The sequence below is a fragment of the Mustelus asterias genome, chromosome 10 (genome assembly GCF_964213995.1).
Source record: "Mustelus asterias chromosome 10, sMusAst1.hap1.1, whole genome shotgun sequence".
NCBI lineage: Eukaryota > Metazoa > Chordata > Chondrichthyes > Carcharhiniformes > Triakidae > Mustelus > Mustelus asterias.
The window spans coordinates 48,693,809-48,715,380 of record NC_135810.1 but is presented as its reverse complement, the minus strand read 5'-3'; the positions used below and the strand labels follow the sequence as shown (position 1 = coordinate 48,715,380).

The window sequence follows — 21,572 nt, the reverse complement described above, 5'->3', positions numbered from 1 at the left end:
GTCTCTTTTTTCTAGACAAATTAACAATCATCTGATTCTTTTTCTTCTTGTGCCTAACAAGGTCTCTATGCTCATAGGTGCTCAACAGAATGTAACCCATGAATCCATATTTATGTTCCTTTCTTGTTACATTTTGGTTACTAGTTTCATAGAGTACATTATTTGTGCTTACTTTTAACAGGGCTTTTGGGTACTCTTGTTGTAGGTTCCTGTGTCATGAACATTGATCTAAAAGAATGCCATCTGGTTGGTTGTTCTTCTGACTGGTAAGTAAAACATCATATGATCAGATACGTTGAAATCTCCGACACAATAATATCTACATTGAAAGCTTGTTCTATAATGCTGGACACTGGTTAGACTTTTCTATGAAAGATGGAACAACAACTTTATTAATTTATTGTAAAGTTAAATTTATGGATATCTTTTAAAATGGGGGCAGCACGGTAGCACAGTGGTTAGCACTGCTGCTTCATAGCTCTAGGGACCTGGATTCAATTCCTGCTTTGGGTGACTGTCTGTGTTCGTGCGTTCTCCCTGTGTCTGTGTGGGTTTCCTCTGGGTGCTCCAGTTTCCTCCCATACCCCAAAGATGTTAGGTGGATTGGCCATGCTAAATTACCCCTTAGTGTCCCAAGATGTATGGGTTAGTGGATTAGTGGGGTAAATGTGTGGGTTACGGGGATAGGGTAAAATGTCCTTTTGGAAAATCGGTGCAGACCTGATGGGTCAAATGTCCCCTTCGGCACTGTCGGGATTCTATGAACTGTTGTTATGTTAACATTGGGTATTCACTAGCTCACACTATATTCTCTTGATTGACTTATTTGAATTAATCATGACTTGTTAACTTTTTTGCTTTTCAAAGGTTGGAAAAATAATTGTTCAGTTCTATTGATTGGACTTTTATGCTGTTCTGCGATCAAACTGACATTAACAAATGCAAAGTGTTAATCCTCGTGTTCTGTAATATGGGCTGTATGACTGACATTACAAAATTCTTCATTTTATCTGAGATGTGGGTTTATTCATCAATTTAGAACATACAGAGGAACATCTCGTACTCAGCAATATACGCAATGGACTCAGTAAGTGTAGAATTTCATATTGTTATGATCAAGACGTGAAAGATAAAACAAATATATATTAATCAGCTGGGCTATTTATAAAGTCATTTCTTTTGTGTTTTTCAGAATGGACAATTGATGAACTGACGAATCGTCTCCAGCTAGTCACATGTTGCCTTACAGCAGCTTCAACGCAACAATGGCCCCATGGACAATAAGTCAGCTCCAGTCAACTTTGAACAAAGGTAATCTTTTGCAGGTCTCAATCTCCCATAATTGTTCAAATGGCCTAAACATTAACTATTGTTGATGCAATGGTTTTGACAAGAGAGCTTTGTTTAGATAATCCGGAACCAGCGTCTCCAAGGACATGGGGAATTTTGACTCTGATTGAATACCTCAAAGTTTCAGCCACCCTTTGTCCAACATCGAGGAGGTATATCATATGACCTCCCTCCGGGTGCACTGTAATATTGTCAGGTAGTGAAGTCAGGCAGTTACCGTTTGACCTGATTTGATTCATTGTCACATGTATTAACATAGTGAAAAGTATTGTTTAACAGAACTCTTAACAGAGCTCCAGGCAACAGCCTGTGTTGTCTATCATCAAAGCGGTGGCAGCAGAAAGAACTCTGGCTCTCATCAAACCTGCCAACTACTGGAACCTTGGAACTCATGCCTCCAACTAACTCAATCTACGTGCTTCTCCTGTCCTGCTCCGGAAAGACAGATTATTGTACTATCAGTCAACCTCCCCTAGGAAGCAACATTTCAGTTGGCTTCTGATTCTGGACTCTTGGGCATATGTAAAGCCTCACCTTATATTTTATTGTAGTCGTGCCTTGAAACCTTTCTTTTTCCTTATCCCCTATTTATTGTGTGAGTGAAAAAGTGGCAGATGTTGCAAAAACCCTCTCATGCACGTGTGTAAAAATAAGCTAATCTTTTTTTATTTCATTTTACCTCGAATTTACTGTGCAAGTAATTACTGGAGGATTGGAATATTCCATATTTAAGGGTTGGAGAAAATACGTGACTATTTATAAAGGGAGGTGAATCAGAATAAAAAAGCATGTTTCTGTTTACGGACAGGTAGAGAGCAGGGAAATCAGGGCAGTTTAAACTGACCCCCTCCCAACTGTGACAGAAATCGGGGGAGCTCATCTGAGATTTAATTAATTTGAATTTGATCAGAGTTCAAATTAAGAGATGGGCCAAATTAAAGGGAAGACCAAATTGGAAGCCAAAGAGGGAAGCTCAGTGGCCGAAACTGATTTTAAGAAAAGTAAACTCATTGAGAGCAACCTGGTAAATTATATTACAAAGATGGCTGTGAAAACACTAACCAGTGAAACCCTAGCGTCCCTAGGTCTGGAAGAATTAAGAGTTTTAGCTAGAAAACTACTCATCAATCTTTTTCATCAGGCCCAAAAGCTTGAGGGACTCCAAATTCTTTTGGAGAAGTTAGATCTCAGTCCCTATCCAGAACAGGCAGAGGAATCAGAACTGAGCAATGATTGGAGACCTATATTCAAGATGGCTACCCTGGACACAAAACAGCTGGTAGAACTGGAAAGAGGAGGCTTGAGAAAGAGGATCAGGAGAGGGAACAGGCCAATCAGCAAAAGATGCTGGAGATGAGACTAAAATCTCAAGAAGCAGAGAGGGAATTCCAAAAAAGAGATGAGGGAAATAGCTGAACTGTGGGGAAACTCTGGTGAGCTCCCAAGCACTATGCCCTGAGAAGTCAGCAGAGTCCAGAGAGGCTGGGCAACATCTACAAGTTCAGCAAAACTTTGCTGTGTGGCAGAGCAGGAAATCCTGAGACCCTGCAGGGAGCAAAAGAACCCATCAGGAATAAGATCGTTCCAGAAACGCTATCTGGATTTAAAAAGACTGTGATTCAGCCAGACAAACTGAAAGAAGCTGAGACCAAGCAGCAGAAATCTGCAGAAGGGCAGAAAGCAGGCACTGGTCAAGAAGCCCAAAAGGGTCGGTTGGCCCACAGACTTGGGCGAGAGCTGCTTGAAGGTAGCACAGCCAATTTAAGGCCAGGACAAATTAAACCCGGTCCAGAGAAGGCCCCTAGGGTCCGAAGTGAATGAAAAGCAGTGGATGTTACGAAACCACTCTCACGTGTGTGTGCACGTTTGTAAAAAAAAAAACCCTTTTTATTTCATTTTACCTCGAGTTTGCTGTACAAGTTATTAGTAAAGGGACATTCCAAATTTAAAGCTTGGGGAGAATACCCCACTATTTATGAAGGGGGAAATCAGAATGAGAAAAATGCCTTTGTGTTTATGGATAGATAAAGAGCAGGGAAATCAGGGCAGAATAAATTGATTCCCCCCTCCATGATAATACTTTTGGAAAAGGTATTTTAAATGGTTAGTTTTTATCAGGACAGTGACACTATTTTAATATCTAATCACAGTGTCAGTAGTTTTCTTCAGCTAAGACACTTTTTTAGTAAGATTATATTTTTGTCCAACCTGCTAAACCAGGAATGCAATTTGTTGGCAGTCAGATAACTGGTTTTGACAGTTACAACATCTTGCATTGCTCATTGGAGCTACACATCAGTAATCACAGAGAGGTGTCCTGTGGCACAGACAACCCAGAATACTTCCGGGGATTTAATGAATGCAAAGGCATATATCACTGATGTTAGTAATTGCTTTAATTCTTTGTCCTCATTTTCCAGATAGATCACATTTAAAACACAGCCATTTAACAATAGCAGTTGAGTTATTCCATACAACATATGCTGTTCTCACCAGTTGCCCAGTGTAGCTCTGAGCCCTATGGGGTGACAGGGACTGATAAATGCAGAGCATCGACCCAAGGACCAAGGGGGGCTGGGGAAGTCAGGACCTCAATCAGGCTTCATTCAATTACATTTCACGTCAACAAACCTTGATAGCAAATCTCTCCCGAATACTGCTCTGATTAATGATGCTTGATGCCAAAATAATGTAATTAGGCAATAATGAGTGGGTGTATATTATGTTGGCTATCAAGACTAGCTGTTGACCTTGGTGACTTCTACTCAAATTAGAAAATAAATAGCCTGAAAGTACAGCTTAATAAGGCTGTGCAAATACCTCATTGATATTCAGCATTACTTTTTTTTATTTTGTTGTTAATTAAAATGTTGAGGTCATGTTTTTATTAAGCTGATAGGGACTTAATGGAAAACACTTCACAGAAAATGGACAGTAACGTGACTAAGTAATGCAGAGGCAATGAAGTGACTAAATAGTATCACAGATGAATTTTCAGCTCAAGTTGCTTTTCATAGATTTCACCTCTTGTATGAGCAATTATTAAGTCAGGGTGTTGTTCTTTTTAGCTATCAAGTTGAGTTAACCTGACATCAGTCGATTCTACATAAACTGCAGCGCACACAAAAAAAAACTCAACAATATAGAAACGTTTCAAAATATGGAGACAATTCCAAGATATTACTGACAAATACACATTTCTAATTCAGTCACCATACTTTGAATGGTTGATATACTTGAAGGGTTACTTTGAAGCATACATTACTGGCTTGTTAAACAGAATCTGCTTGTGTACACTGCTTCCCACATTTCAAAGGGGAAAAGGGGAAAATAGTGAAATTAAACTCATAGAGTTCGACAGCTACTAAGGCAACATTTGCCAAATACAATATAAGCCCAAATATTTTGCAACACAACTATATATTAATTTAATAAAATACACAATATAGCTCTTAGTACAATTAACAAGTTTGGCTCAAATGCACTGATATTGCAATAAATCAATAAAAAAGCTAGATTCAGTGTAAACACTCCATGATTCTTACATTTGCACATCAATATGTTTTGCTTTGCTAGTACTTAATAGGTATTCCCCTTAACGAGTCATTTTAGTGTCCATCTACAAATATGGAACAGTATTTCTTTATCTGGGACACAATATATTATACCATTGGACAATAATATGGTGACAACATTTTGATGACTAAAATGCAGAGGAGGAATTTAAACAACTGGACACTAAAATGTCACTCTTTGGTAGTACAGCTTAGAGAATAACCAGAATAACCATTTTGTACTTGTTTTGTATCAGGTCTGAGCATGGGGCATATGTCTTTTGTTTGAACAACACATTTTACAGAAATATTTTAAAGTGGGTTTATACAAAATATCTAGATGTGCATCATTGCATAATGATCCAGAATGAAATATCCCATGAGGTGGCAATCAATGATGCAATGTTCACTGCAGATAAGCCTAGTTCATAAGGACACCTACATCAGCTGACAATAACTGTACACTCTGAATTAAAGATTTGCAATGTTTACTGGGAAGCTGATACCTGCTTCTTATCAATTCTGCCTCTCATTGTTTTCTGCTAAACAATGTATTTTTTTATATGCAGAGCTGTATTCACTGGTCAGCTTGACAGCACCTGCATTCTCCACTTTTTCATTCCAAGGAAGGGCATATATTGAGATTGTCATTTCAATTCAGTGAATGAAACACAGACACTTTTCATAACTATTCTGGTGAAAACGCAAGTATTTTCTGTTTCCTTAGACACAACAAAAAAACCAGTGAGAAGTGCACAAATGGGCACTTTGAATTCTAACTCACAGACATCAACCAACATCGTCTTTCCTTGAATTCTGCCATCGGTGCTTTACCACCTGAAAAAAAATGCTGCCTTGAGACTTTTGAGTGAGTCGTCCTTTAGAAGTAAGGTAGTCAACTGTCACGAATTACACAGTGTTCACTTTCTCACAGTTGAAGGGTCATTTCCTCGACAATCTTGTAAAAGCTTGTCAATTTCACGAACTACTTGCTCAGCGTCCACACCTTCCCGTCCTAGCTCCCGGCTAGAAGGTTCGTACTGGTCCAGGACGGTGTCCACCTCATTGAACTCCCGGCCAACTCTGGAGTGTACATCTGCAAAGACCGTTGCCACTGCTTCGGGTGTAATAAAGTGGCTATCACGTTGTTTATCAGGTGATGGGTAGTGGGCATCAGATGTCAAATATTGGGCGGTTGACTCTGTTGATTTGTCAGCCATTTTCTGCTTCACCTCAAATGCAACCAGAGGTCGCTTACTTGAGCTGTTACTGCCTGCAATTGAAGTCTTCTCTGGACTGCTTGCTGCTGATGAGACCTCTTGCAAGAGAGGACTCAGAGCGCGCTTAGCTTTTAAATAGGGTTTTACATTTGCAACGAGGATGGTGTGCTCTCGTTTGTCCTTCCCAAAAGTACAGAAAGTTTTTTTCCCAGCAGGAGCCGTGTTTTCTTGAGTTTCAGATTCAACTGTGGCCTCTACTGCTGGTACAAAAAGATTCCGGCGATAATCCGAACATTCAGCTTGGTTCGAGACAGGGAACTGAGGCATCCAACACTTATCAGAATGACCCAAGACACGGCATTCATCTGTACAGTTGACACAGTCCTCCTTCTCTGCAGAAAAAAAGTAAAACTTATCATGCCTCAGAAAACAAATTGCTTAATGCAATGGAATATTCATACTAAATAAAGCAGTTTAATCAACTGTCCTGGCTAGCCAAAATCAGAAGTTGGCAGCATTGGGACAAGTGTCATTTCAAGCAGTAAGATATCAAAAAGTAAAATAACTCAAATGTAAACAATATTAAATAACAAGAAGTGACATTTTCCTTAATAGTTACATCTGGCATCTATACTCAACATATACCTCATGCTCAATGTGTATCTTGGCTGAGTAAAGGTCAATTTAAATGTCATGTTATAAATACAACTATTAAAATGCATTAAAATTACCCTCAGAATGAGTGGATTATGAGAGTAACTCCCAGTTAAAATTACTTTACAATATTCTTTCTGCAACTAAAAACACTGAGATAAAGCAAATTCTGAAACATATTGGAGACCGCATTTTCATTTATTTGCTTATATTGTTATGAAGCTATGCTTTATATAAAAATACTTCATGAATTTACAGGCTGGAAACCACTAAATGAATTTTGAAAAAGACTAAACCCACATTCAAATGACCTAAAACTACTGTCAAAGACGGCTGCACATTTGCATCACTGTAACATCCACATTCCAAAGGGAAAGGATATACTGGCACTGGAGGGGGTGCAGAGGAGATTCACTAGGTTGATTCCGGAGTTGAGAGATTTGGCTTAAGAGGAGAGACTGAGTAGACTGGGGCTATACTCATTGGAATTCAGAAGAATGAGGGGACATATAGAAACATAAACATATAAGATTATGAAGGGAATAGATAAGATAGAAGCAGCGAAGTTGTTTCCACTGGCGGGTGAAACTAGAACTACGGGGCATAGCCTCAAAATAAGGGGAAGCAGATTTAGGACTGAGTTGAGGAGGAACTTCTTCACACAAAGGGTTGTGAATCTGCGGAATTCCCTGCCCGGTGAAGCATTTGAGGCTACCTCATTGAATGTTTTTAAGGCATGGATAGATACATTTTTGAACAGTAAAGGAATTAAGGGTTATGGTGAGCAGGCGGGTAAGTGGAGCTGAGTCCACAAGAAGATCAGCCATGATCTTATTGAATGGCGGAGCAGGCTCGAGGGGCCAGATGGCCTACCCCTGCTCCTAGTTGTTATGCTCTTAAAGCCATTAAAATGGAGGAAACCTGTCTACAAGGGTTCATCATGAAAAATTCCCTATCAACAAAGCATTCAGTCAATCATCTGGACAATGGGACTTGGCTATGAAAGGAATGTGCCAAGATATAATCTAATCATATAAACCAGGCAATAGGAATTCACAAGACATGACCTTCTGTGTTACTGGGCATAGGAGAGAGAGGGCCATGTGTCAAGCCTTTATGTGTTTTGAGCACTTGTTTTCATTGCAGACCAACAGAAGCAGAAAAGATACCAAAGTGGCAAGATGCTAGTGTTGGTCTCTCTCTCTCTATACAACTTGCATATTTCAAACTCTGCCTACTGTTTTCTGAGCCTCCATATGCCGCAGGTAGAGATTTTAAAATAAACTCAATCTTGCATCTGCTATCCTTAGAAGAACAGATAAATCACCAATCTACATCTTCCAACCAGCTTGGAGTTGAACACAGAAGGACCACTGAGGCAAGTAACCAACCTTCATGAGGGTATACCGTTTAGCTTTATTGGACTACAGATTGTTTAATCTGACCTCCCATGTGCGTGTGTAAATTGGAGCATTTTGTTATCTTTTTCTTAGACCTGGTGTATGGATGGAACAAAGGATGGATAACTTTCCCCTTTGTCCTCACCTCTTGGGTGTCTGCAACAAGATGTGTATTTAGAGGGCATATTTTACCTTTTCAGAGTCGTGACTTTTAGTAATAGACATAAAACAGATTTTTGGATAAGTTTAAATCAGAAGAAAATATACTGTTTATTCACAGAACACCCCAGAGTGTAAATACTCATTCCATCATGCAGAAAAGAACATATACAAGTAAAACAGGATTCTAGAGAATGAAGCATGCAGTTGGACCAATAACAGAATAGAGATGAATGGAACTTGGAATTTCCAAAGTTATGGTCGATTTTCTGTAGACGTGTATCTTTGCAGGTGAAGACAAATTAATTCCCCTTGGACTGCCCAGGTTAACTTGTTGTTAGGCATGGTTCTATTTTTCAACTGGAGAAATGCTCCTTCTTATTCTGATGGTTTCCATACTGTTATACCTCTAGTTCTTGACTAAAAGTGTTGTTATCTGCAGATGACTGATCACATGATCACTGATCAATACTTCTATTTTCTACTGAGAATGATTTAGAAGTCTGAAGCCATTGCTTTACAATGGGGAAATGGATGGATTATTCACACCTACTTATCAAGAACTGGTTTCTGTGCAGTCATTTGCCCTTTGCTAAGCTTTGAACTTGGAGAGTCTGGGTGGGACTCGCCGGCAGCATGCGCCCGAAGACCGGAAACTCCCGCCTGAGCTCAACAGACCTTTGAATGGTTTGCTGAATTTCTTTTGTCCTGCCTATGATTCTTGTGGTGGGTGAGACAGGAGAATTTTAGCCATAAAGTCTGGCCTTGAGTTTTGAGCAATGTGGTTCAAGAGTACCTCCTGCACTGGATCTTCATTTTGTGCTGAAGCTCTGTAATGGAACCTTACAACTCAAAGGCAAGAGTACTACCAACTGAGGCACAGCTGACACTCTGAGAAGAATATCCTTTGAATTGTTGGGGGCTAATGTATCACCATTATACCCTGGTGTTATTATGACCTACCTCATAATAAGAACTGATTTGCATTTATATAGCACCTTTCATCACATTACAACATTGCAAAATGTTTTACAATCAGTGCCGTACTTCTGAAGTGTAGTTACTGATGTAATGTAGGAAAATTCAGCAGCTATTTTGCATAAGGTTCCAAAAACAGTAAGGGGACACGTGACCAGATAAATAGACATTAAATAGCCAATGGAGAAGTCTTCCTCCAGTCAGTATGTCACTATTTCCAGGGATGCACTGTCTTCACATTGCTTCATGGAAGCTATGACACTGCCTGCAATGTTGTGGGGTGAATTGGACAGCACTATTCTTCAAGGATGCTGAGAACCACTGAAAAAAAGTGGTAACTCTGCTGGCAGAACAAGCATAGACACTACTGCCAAAGGCAGAGACCACCATATTTTCTGGCCCCGAGTGGGTTGAGATGTGGATTGATGATAGCTGACCTTGCCAAACAGCACCCCTTTGGCAGGGAATGGAGCAGAAGCTGGAATGAAAGAAACTTGCAGAGCTGCATGCATGAAATCAGGGATGAGCTGATCTGGCAACTTCGCAGTCAGTACAACAACAACTAGCGTTTACATAGTGCCTTTAATATAGCAAAACTCTCCAAAGCACTTTACAAGAAGGTTAGCCATCAAATCTTTATACTTAGTCAGAGGAGATATTAGATTCGATGATAGAAAGCTCAGTCTGATAGGTAAATCACGACGGGCATCTTAAAAGAACAGAGTATATATCAAGTTGTTAACATATTTGTGGCTCGGTGGTGGCCTCACTCAGCCTGACGTCGGTAGGCTGTGATCTTGATCCAACTCAAAAGACCTGAACACAAAACCCATACTGACATTTTAATGCAGTGCAAAGGGATTGCTCCACAGTCAGAGATGCATTCTTTAGAACAAAACTGCTAAAATGAAGCGTAAAAAAGCAACTGCACTATTCAAAGAACAGAGACATTTTCCCATTGTCCATAAAATATATTTCATTGAACCAATGCTGTTAAAACAGATTATCTGGTCCTGATAGCATTATTGTTTGTGGGACTTTAATGTGTATAAATTGGCTACTGTGTTTCCTACATTACAATAGTTAATACACATCAAAAGAACCCTTTTCAAGATGGTGCCGGAGTGAGGCAACTTCTTGCGAGCTGCCCCCAGCATACCCTCTAATTCTATCTTTTCCTCTTGGTCTATACTTTTAAAATTGTACTTTAACTCTTTTAAACTCTCTAATAATGTTCTATAAACTGATCATTCGCTACACCCTAGTTATGACTTAACACTATATTCTACACCCTCTCCTTTCCTTCTTCCCTATGCACTCTATGAATGGTGTGTTTTGTCTGTATAACGCGCAAGAAACAATACTTTTCACTGTATCCCAATACCTGTGACAATAATAAATCAAATCAAGTAGTTCTTTGGGTGTAAAGTGCATTGGGATCTCCCGAGGTCATGAAAGGTGCTATATAAATGCAAGTTTTCTTCTTCATAAATCTTAACATTAATCTGTACTAATTTATCAAATTAACAACAATATCAGCAGGTTCTTGCTACAGTGCTGTGGTTGGATGCAGTCTCTCCTGTGCACTTCTGTTCACCATAGATTTGTTTGAAAGTCTTATTTAATTTGCCAAGTGGTGATGCTGAGCAGAGGCCAGCTGCTTCGCTACTGGAAGGAAAGTAACAATCTGGGAGTGATTTATGCCAGGTTCTTTGTGACATGAATCTGGAAATATTTAGTTAGAAAGGGCAGAGGTCTACAGCTCACTAATCAGCTGGGGAACAGCAGCAGGTGCAAGGTTAGAGGAAGAAAGGGAAGAACATCACATTTACAGAAAGGACACAATAATGCAATTCGATAGAAATTTACAGCAGGATGTCTAAAGATTCTCAAACAATTTATTCACTCTTCTCTGCTGATAACTAGGCAGTACAATTGGCTCTTTCATTCAAGCAGCCGAGTTCCTTTACTCACAGACCCTTGACATGGTTTCACTTAACTTCCCCGTTTAACAACATAAGTATCTCTGGTACTTAATGAAAGGCATCTGTTTAAGCACAAATGCCTACTATCCGTGAGTGATAAACGAGCCTCATCATCTGGGTTGGAGTCACTGGGTTCACTGCCTCCCTCATTAACACTCAGAAATCTCAGCCTCCTATTAATTTGTGGCTCCAAAAAGTAAGAAAAGAATTTCAAGTTAGATTTTATGATGTTGCACATCCAGTGGGAATGGCAGTAAATTCCACAGCAGCTGCTAAGCTTAGCATTTACATCCCTATGTTGGCTTCTGGAGTGTACTGCTGCAAGGTGGGGGTGCGAATTTATGAAACTTACCCCTTAATTCATATCATTTTAATGTATTAAGAAAGGAAAGCAACACTTATGGATAAATACTCAACCCGTTTTTTAAAAAATTCATTTTGAAAATCATATTAAAGAATTTGTACACTGTGGGCCCGATTTTACCAACAATTTGCACCCATTTTCGGGCGCGAAATCGTGGTAAAGTCGGGTGTGAGGCCTTTATCGTGACCTGCACCCACGTCCGAGCAAATCGTGACTTTACCGACACCTGTGAGTGGCGCGGATCCGTTCCGCGCAGGTAACCCTAATTACCTGCCCGCCCAACTCTACCATCAATTCCCACTTTACTTTTTTCCATTCCATTCCGGATCTGCGCTATTAGCAACCTGCAAAAGCGGGTCAGAGCCTGCAACGCTCTCTGGCCCAGATCATCCTCTGGGAAGGGGGGGGGGGGGGGTGGGGGGAGTGGAGGAGGAGGCGGGTCAGAGCATCCTCTTTGGGGGGGGGGGGGGGGGGGGGAAGAGGAGGTGGGTCAGATCGTCCTCGGGGGGGGGGGGGGGAGGAGGCTGGTCAGATGTATCTCTGGGGGGGGGGGGGGCGGCGAGAGGGCTGATCGTTGTCTGGTGGTGGTGGGGGGGGGAGGCCCGATCGCTCACTGGTGGGGGGGGTGGGAGAGCAGGGGTGTCCGCTGCCACTCTGCGGGCGATCCCTCCTCCCCACCGGAGGATCGAATCCCTCCTGCTGGAGTGATTCAAGTCCATGATCTTTCATCTGAAACATGAACTCAGTTTCTCGCTCCCTACGTGCTGCCTGAGTATTTCCAGAATTTTCTGTTTTAACTTCCAATGTGCAGCATTTTGCTCTTCTATCTGGAAGTTAGTGCCTGTTATGTTCTGTGTCGTGCTATTTGGAGGAATATGGCTCCAAATATTCTGGAATCCTTTTGATGCCTCATCCAAACGTTTTCATGTGTGTGTCTAGACGGTGACCACTGCCAAGCTTTTTATCCAACACAGCATTGTAACTGAGCTTAACAGTGCTCTCTGAGTATTTTACATGTTTAAAATTAACAAGTTAAGGTCACTGGATATTGATCAGAAGCAGGAGTAATTGAACGGTTTTTGTTCAGTTTAGAATAGAGAGACTGAAGCCCTGTCTGGCATCAGCTGGAGCTTGGACTAGGGATCAAATACAGGGATTTTATGATCTCTGCGCCTCATGTAGCAGGTCATTTACTTACTGATTCGTACTCAGGCAGCATGTACGGAAAGAGAAACTGAGCTAATGTTTCAGATGAAAGATCATGGACTTGAATCACTCTGGGAGGAAGGATTCGTTCCTCCGGTGGGGAGGAGGGATCGCCCGCAGAGTGGCAGCGGACACCCCTGCCCCCTCACCAGAGATACATCTGACCTGCCTCCTCCTCCCCCCCCTCCCCCAGAGATACATCTGACCCCCCTCCCCCCCCGCCAGAGGATGATCTGTGTAATAGAGCCGCTCTCTCTGCTTTCTGCTTTTTTTTTTCCCGACACGGGTGCGCTTTTTCAGATTTTTTTTGAACTGCGCATGCACAGTTCAGAGCTCCGATCGTTCCGGCAGCGCTAAGCCCCGTCCACAGCGCGGATCGGACTAGAGCTGGCTGAAAGCATTTGGATGCGTCTGAACGCCGATTCCAAGGTCGGATCTGTACTACGCCCAGATTCGGCACTTAGAATCAAAATGGTAAAATCGGGCCCTGTATCTCCCATTCCCTCAGTGAATCATATCAAATAAGCTTTAGTGATTTAACCATGCAGAAAATATGCAGTTAAAAAGTAAACAATAAAATAAAGGTTTATCTCTGAAAACTAACTGGGTTCCAGCAGCAAGAAGCATGAACTCTCCAAATGGTTCCTACTTGCCTGATACCACTGCTCACTTAGAAAATGGAGGGTAGTAGGATTATTTGGAAGCAGGAAAAAATAAATAACTTGAAAATAATTGAAAGACAATTATGTTCATAATATGCACCTCAGAATTATATTCTTCTTTAAATGTCAATGTTTGTTGTGAATAATTGAGGACAGTCACCTTTAATTAATTATCATCCAGTGAGAAGTCTGTTTCACTGGTTATTTTTTTGAAATAGGAACAAGCTATTTACTGATCCTGGCTAAATGCCTTACCTGTGTGCTGAAAAAGTGAGAATGGCTGTTTCTGTAATCACCGTTTGTCATTTGTTGACTGCAAACCAGGAAGCAATGTATCATTTAATGCTTTTGTTGTGTATCAATAGATTGTAATGTACAGACAATCCGTTGTCTCTATACAGTCTGAAATTATTGAGTGCAATGTCAACATATATCAGGCGCGTTGACCTCAGTGCAATTATTCTGTGTATGGTATAACCAAAAATGTAACAAGAGTACATTATATGTATGGGGCCCAAAAGTGTTTTTATTTATAGGATGTGAACCGAAAAGACAGTGATGCAATTCCAAGTCAAGGTGGTGTGTGACTTGGAGGGGAACTTGCTGGTGTTCATATGTGTCTGTTGTTCTTATTCTTCGAGGTGTTACAGATCACAGGTTTGGAATCTGCTGTTAAAGGAGCCTTGGTGAGTTGCTACAGTGCATCTTGCAGACAGTACACACTGCTGTCATTGTACATTGGTGGTGGAGGGATTGAATGTTTTAGGTGGTGGATGATCCAATTTGCAGAAAAAAACTCTATATGAATGATGAAAAGAATTACTAATAGATAGATATTACTGTACTCTTGCTGCAATGAGGTGTGAACAGCAGATTGAACTGTCTAAACTAATGGGTTCAATATGTTTTTAGTAGTGGCTTTGTAATTGGTGCTTATCAGCAGCGTCATGATAATGTTACTGGACTACAGACTGGATTGTATAGTAATTGAGAAGAACGTACAGGGTAAATGGTAGGACTCTGAAGAGTGCAGTTGAACAGAGGGATCTGGGAATACAGGTACAGAATTCCCTAAAAGTGACGTCACAGGTGGATAGGGTCGTAAAGAGTACCTTTGGTACATTGGCCTTTATAAATCGGAGTATCGAGTATAAAAGTTGGAGTGTTATGGTAAGGTTATATAAGACATTGGTGAGGCCGAATTTGGAGTATTGTGTACAGTTTTGGTCACCTAGTTACAAGAAGGATGTAAATAAGATTGAAAGAGTGCAGAGAAGGTTCACAAGGATGTTGCCGGGACTTGAGAAGCTGAGTTACAGAGAGAGATTGAATAGGTTGGGACTTTATTCCCTGGAGCGTAGAAGATTGAGGGGAGATTTGATAGAGGTGTATAAGATTTTGATGGGTATAGATAGAGTGAATGCAAGCAGGCTTTTTCCGCTGAGGCTAGGGGAGAAAAAAACCAGAGGGCATGGGTTAAGGGTGAAAGGAGAAAAGTTTAAAGGGAATATTAGGGGGGGGATTCTTCACGCAGAGAGTGGTGGGAGTATGGAATGAGCTGCCGGATAAAGTGGTAAACGCTTTTAACATTTAAGAAAAACTTGGACGGGTTCATGGATGAGAGGGGTGTGGAGGGATATGGTCCAAGTGCAGGTCAGTGGGACTAGGCATAAAATGGTTCGGCACAGACAAGAAGGGCCAAAAGGCCTGTTTCTGAGCTGTAATTTTCTATGGTTCTAGTAGTCTGGGTAAATTATCTAGAAACATGAGTTCAAATCTCACCATGGCAGTTGAAGGATTTCTTCTTTGTGCTTCTCCCATTTTACTCGGGGTCACCACAAAGCTAGTTGACCACCCTTCTCCATTTCCACCTGTCAGTCACCCATTCCTCTTCCAATCTTGTTGTGTTTAAGTCTCTCGCTCAACCACATCTTTCTATCTAACTTTAGACCTTTCTCTTTTATTTCTGACAGTCTCACTGCCATTATTCACCTCACCACATATCCTCTCTCTAGCTGCAACAGATGACTGTACCATTTCAATCTCTTCACGGCTAATTTTTTTGATGCTCCCACAATCTTCACTGACCCCTGATGTGTTGGTTCATGATTTTGTCCTTTCTTGTTACTTCACACGTCAATCTCAACATTCTTCACTTCGGTGCCCAGGTTTCTGTATTCAATAACAAGGCCAATCTCCCAAAAGACTTGTAGATTCTTCTAATCATTGGTGCAGGCAAGACAGCTGTGTAACAATGCCTATCCCGAGCCTGGATAAATGGGAAGGGTTTGCGGCAGAAAAGGTACCTGGCTGTAAAACCACCCACCACATCCAAATGATAGTTGATATAAATGGAAATGGCACCCATGTTAGGGCTGACCCTGCAGACACACGCAGGATCTCTGCCCAAATTCTGAGGAAAAGACATGGGTTAACATCTAATGGACAAGGATGACTAAAGAACCATAGATTCCCTACAGTGCAGAAAGAGACCATTTGGCCCATCGCGTCAGCACCGACCCTCTGAAAGAATATCTTGCCTTGGTCCACCTTCTCGTCTTATCCACGTACCCCGTGCATTAGCATGTTTTTAACATTAAGGGGCAATTTACCATAGTCAATCTACCTAACCTGCACATCTTTGGACTGTGGGAGGAAACTGGAGAAATGGGAGGAAACCCACGCAGACACGGGGAAAACGTGCAAACTCGACACAGACAGTCCACACAGAAAGAAGAAAGCCTGAAGGAGAGATGAAATGATGCCTAAACTCAAAATAGCAAGTCTAAATGTTGGTAGTTGGGAGAATTAAATTCAATTAATTAAATAAAATCTGGAATTAAATAGCTGGTAACAGTAATGGTGACTACTGGATTGTCATTAATTTGTACGAATCTCCTGTGGGGAAGGAAATCTGCTGTCTTTACCTGGCTTGGCCTACATGTGATCCAGCACCATACAGTGTGGCTAACTCTTTGCAAACCACTCAGCTGTATTCAAGAAGATGTCTCATCACTACAACCTCAAAAGCAATTAAGGATGAGCAATAAATTCTGACCTTCTGAATTAATTTAAAACAATGCAAATGGTTAATGCTTTCTGTTGAAATGGATACCTGCCCTTGAGAAGTGTGGCCGGTGCAAGTGGTGGGGGCTTACATAGATTAATTCTTGGTAGCTGCATAATCAACAACAATGAAATGAAATTTTACTCCCACCCATGTTTTTTTATTTTCTTCATTCACAATGACCAGAGAATTTAGAAACATAAACATCAGTTCAGAACATCCTACATGTTGCGTGGACCAATTTCATACGATCTATGTGGTAAGTGTGGGCCTTTAATTTGTTCCATGATTTGTTGTTGCAACATAATGGGGCTCAGTATCAACCTTGGCTCAGTGGCAACGCTCTCATTTCTGAGTTGAGTGTTGTGGGTTCAGATCCTGCCTCAGAGACTTGAGCATCAAATCTAGGCTGACATTACAGTGCAGTACTGAATCAGTGCTGCACTGTTAGAGGTGCTTTCTTTCAGATGAGACATAAAACTTCGAGGGAAGATGTAAAAAAAATCCTGCTGGCATTATTGGGAAGAACAGCAGTGAAGTTCTGGCCAATATTTATCCCTCAACTAATGTCACTAAGAACAAACTACCTGGTCATTATCCCAGTGCTGTCTGTGGGACTTTAATGTGTGCAAATTGGTTATGGCACTTCTTTCATTGCAACGGTTATTACATTTTGAAAAGTATTGCGTTATCTGTACTTTTTTGATATCCTGATAAATGTAAATCCCTCTATCTTGCCTGACAGAGGCAGTATATTAGAGGTGATATGATTAACACAAACACTCCTCCCATTATCACTAATCTCTGGGTTTACCACAGGATCCAACAAAACTTCCCAAAGTCAATACCATTCCTCCACTGAGGTAAGTGAACCAATTAAGTCATTTTGAAGATAGTCACTACTGTGATGTAGGAAACAAATGATGCAATGGGATCATTTACATTCATTTGGAAACATTACTTTTAAAAGTGCAGAGCTCCCCATGTACTAGACTGAAATGTCAACCGAGATTTTGTGCTCAAATCTTTGAGCCTACAACTATTTAATACAAAGGCAAAATACTACCATGGATATGGCTGAGGTAAAAGAAAAATTGTGATGCTTTGCCTGAGGATATTCAGTTTGCGGGGCATTATAAATAATTACATGCTTTGACAGAAACATATAATAGTTTCTTCTCCAGGCCTTGATGGTGGCTTCTTACACCCATGGGTAAGAGGTGAAGAAATTGGAAAACCCACCAGGAACTATGTGCAGACAAAAATACAATTTTTGTTTTTTAACATTTATTACGGTATTCTAGTTTTTGATTTTGTCCCATGTTTCAAACATCCATCTTGACTTCCAATTTTCAGGTTGTGTTTGTTTTTGAAAATTTAAACTAGGCTGAAATTTTCCAGCCATTCCTAACGGGATCTTTTGGTCCTGCTGACGGCAACCCCCACCCGCCCCCCCACCCCTGATAGCCTAACGGTGGAGGTTGCAAATAACGAGGAAAACAGGTAAATCTGTTTGCAGCAGCGGGACCGGAAGATTCTACTCATGGTGGATCAGTGGCAGAATGTAAGGCTCCCAGCAGTACATGACCTCCCCCCAAAAACCCCATGATTTAAGCTGGAGGTACACTTTCTCCATTGTAGGTAGCCAGGAGTTCCTGTTCTGCCATATTGCTGGTAGCCGAGTTGGACCCCATGACTTTGGGGATTTTTAGGATTTTTGTAAAAAGCTGCAATGATTCTGGAAGAGGGAGACCTTTATCACAGAAAAGTATTGAGGTCAATAAAGTGACATCACGTCTGGGAAACAGTAATTCGTAGTGCAGAAAGCATTAGTCAATTTTCACCTCATGTAAACCCCTGATCCCAGAGGTATCTGTGTTTCATAGATGCATTTATCAAATGTATTATGTGCTGTAAAGAATGAAATGGCATAACAGATGACTGGAAACCTGGTCAGGAATTACAAGGCAGTAATTCAATGAAGCCCTTCTGATAATGCCATAAAACTGCAGGAGCAAAGTTTGACAAGAACCCCAAAACTGGGTTACTATTTAACCTTGTTGTCATCTGTCTGGCATTAATTATTTGATATATATTTATAGGCTAGATTTTCCTTTTTGTGTGGAACAGTGCTTTTCATTTTAAACTGATAAGTGGAATCTATGCTAAGTGCAGCAGAGGTGGTATTTTTGGATGACAGGATAAAAGGATAAGAGACACATTACTGATGGCATATGCACCAATGTCACTGATACTAGATTTGTGTCGATTTTCCCCCAGCAGAATAGTAGAAACTTTTACATCATAGAAATAGAAGGTAACTGGGTATTTAAAACAATTCATTTTTAGTACTTCAACAATGTGACCTTGTTAGTGGATATATAAAATTCAACATGGTTTTGGCCTTTTTTTTATAGCAGGTAAAACTTTAGGGCCATAGAATTCAATTAATGTTCAAAAATGGGTGCATGATTCATGATCAATCCCTGTTTGTTTCCTCTGATGTGGAGATGCCGGCGTTGGACTGGGGTAAACACAGTATGAAGTTTAACAACACCAGGTTAAAGTCCAACAGGTTTATTTGGTAGCAAAAGCCACAAGCTTTCGGAGCCTTAAGCTCCTTCTTCAGGTGAGTGGGAATTCTGTTCACAAACAAATTGAGTTTGTGTCTTTATATGCCCTGTTTGTGAACAGAATTCCCACTCACCTGAAGGAGCAGCTTAAGGCTCCGAAAGCTAGTGGCTTTTGCTACCAAATAAACCTGTTGGACTTTAACCTGGTGTTGTTAAACTTCTTACTGTGTTTCCTCTGATGCAGGCAGCACACAGGCACGAAGTATACAGTTGTATGCATGATGGACTAACGTGAATTTAAGCTAATATGGGTGTCTTAAAGAAAGCCTGCTCCTCTTAAAGGGGAGGTGCATTTTGGTTTGGGCAGATGCTGCAAGTTATTTTAGCAGTCAGTTTCCCCTGAAAAAGACGGAACAATGGCACAACATGGCAAAAAGCAAATTTAATGGTTCTCTGGTACAACACTGGAGGCATTAATGCTTGTGGACAGGAGGAGAGAGATCCTCAATCCTCAGGAGACCAGACAGCCCTCCAGACAGACATCGCAAAGACAATGGGATCAAATAGATGTCACGACCAATCTAACCTCAAGGACCTGGATGTGGTGCCATGAGAAGTTGAAGCTCTTACACAAGTGGTCAAGGTGAGTGAATGCACTTAAATGCTGCATTCTTACGATTATACCACTGCTTAATGAACCACCCTTATCACAATCTCTATCGTTTACCAAACAACAAACTCTCTCAACTACAATTCACACCTCACATTAATTGTTTTACATCACCCTCACACAGTAGAACTGCTGCAAACATTACATCCATATCTCACAGCTTGAACACACTGCCAGTTATTCAATCATGATATTCACATCACCCCAACACAATGCACCACACTCACTGACACACCTCCCTATCCCGTTCAAGTTGAGGTGGTGCAGCAGCATCTAACCGGCGGGGGGACAGGCATGGCTGCATTTCCTCACTCTGATGCAGGAGATGGTCTTCGTCATCACTGAAACAGCTGTGATTGAGACCATGGGGAACAGCAGGGCTGCAAGCACAGTAGTTGAGGATATGCTCAGAACTAGTTCACCTTCTTGTACCCAAATTCACCCTTATCCTACAACCTGTTCTGATATATAATCTGTCGATGGTGGAAGCTTGTATCTCTTGGTCTCCCCTATCACTGCTCCCCCCACCCCTTACTGCAATTCAATCCTTATGACCTACATCTTTCAGATATCCAGGCTATACTGCAGCAGCAATATGTGGAAGAGGAAGAAGAGACTGATGATAAAAAAAACACTTTGCTCACTCCTCAGGGTGACACTTGCAGCTGAATTATTCTGATTTAGTGTTTTTTGGAGGTTGGGACACTTTTAAGGTTGCAAACCCCTGGGACCATGTTCAGGTTGTCAATCTGATCTCTGGAATTGCAGGTCTTCTGCTTGCTCTGTGTCAAAGGAAATCAATTAAGAGCCCAGCTCAGGGCTTCGCAACCAATTAGGGCATAGCCATTTGTTAGAGGAAAGATTTCAAAGGGACACAGGATATTGCAGATTGGTTCACCAACATTGGGGCTGAATTTTTCAGCCCTGACACAGTGAGGGTCAGAAAATGTGGCCAGTCTTTCAAAAGTCCATTGACTTCAGTGGGAAGGTCTGTAAAATTCTGCCCTTGAATTTTGAGGCTGCAGCAAACCACAGGAATGGTGAGCAGACCTCGGAGGTTACCATACCTCAGTGTGGCACGGTGGCACAGTGGTTAGCACTGCTGCCTCACAGTATCAGAGACCCAGGTTCGATTCCTGGTTTGGGTCACTCTTGCAAGTAAAGTTAAAAAAAAGTTTATTTATCAGTGTCACAAGTAGGCTTACATTAACACTGCAATGAAGTTACTGTGAAAATCCCCTAGTCGCCACACTTGCCGCCTGTTTGGGTAAACTGAGGAAGCATTTAGCATGGCCAATGCACCTAACCAGCACGTCTTTCAGACTGTGGGAGAAAACCTACGCAGACACGGGGAGAACATGTAGACTCCGCACAGATAGTGACCCAAGCCAGGAATCGAACCCAGGTCCCTGGCACTGTGAGGCAGCAGTGCTAACCACTGTGCACTGTGCCGCCCACACACTGTGCGGAGACTGCACGTTCTCCCTGTGTCTGCGTGGGATTCCTCCAGGTGCTCCGGTTTCCTCCGGGTGCTCCGGTTTCTTCCCACAGTCCAAAAGATGTGCTGGTTAGGTGCATTGGCCATCCTAAATTCTCCCTCAGTGTGCCTAAACAGACGCCGGAGTGTGGCGACTAGGGGATTTTCACAGTAACTTCATTGCAGCGTTAATGTAAGCCTACTTGTGACACTAATAAATAAACTTTTAATAAAATTTAAATACCCACCGCCA

General features: G+C 41.4%; 1 protein-coding gene across 2 annotated transcripts in view; it reads right to left on the bottom strand.

Moving 5' to 3' along the window:
- Window positions 1–3,726: 3,726 nt before the first annotated feature.
- The window catches only part of pcdh17 (protocadherin 17), a 128,855-nt gene continuing 111,009 nt past the window's right edge, over window positions 3,727–21,572 (bottom strand). Inside the window, exon 4 of one of the 2 annotated variants that reach the window (XM_078221693.1) lies at window positions 3,727–6,516. In XM_078221693.1, the coding sequence (XP_078077819.1) occupies window positions 5,825–6,516 (692 nt within the window). In that variant the 3' untranslated portion in view covers window positions 3,727–5,824. The remainder of the gene's footprint in view (window positions 6,517–21,572) is intronic. The other variant, XM_078221694.1, reaches the window with a different exon arrangement.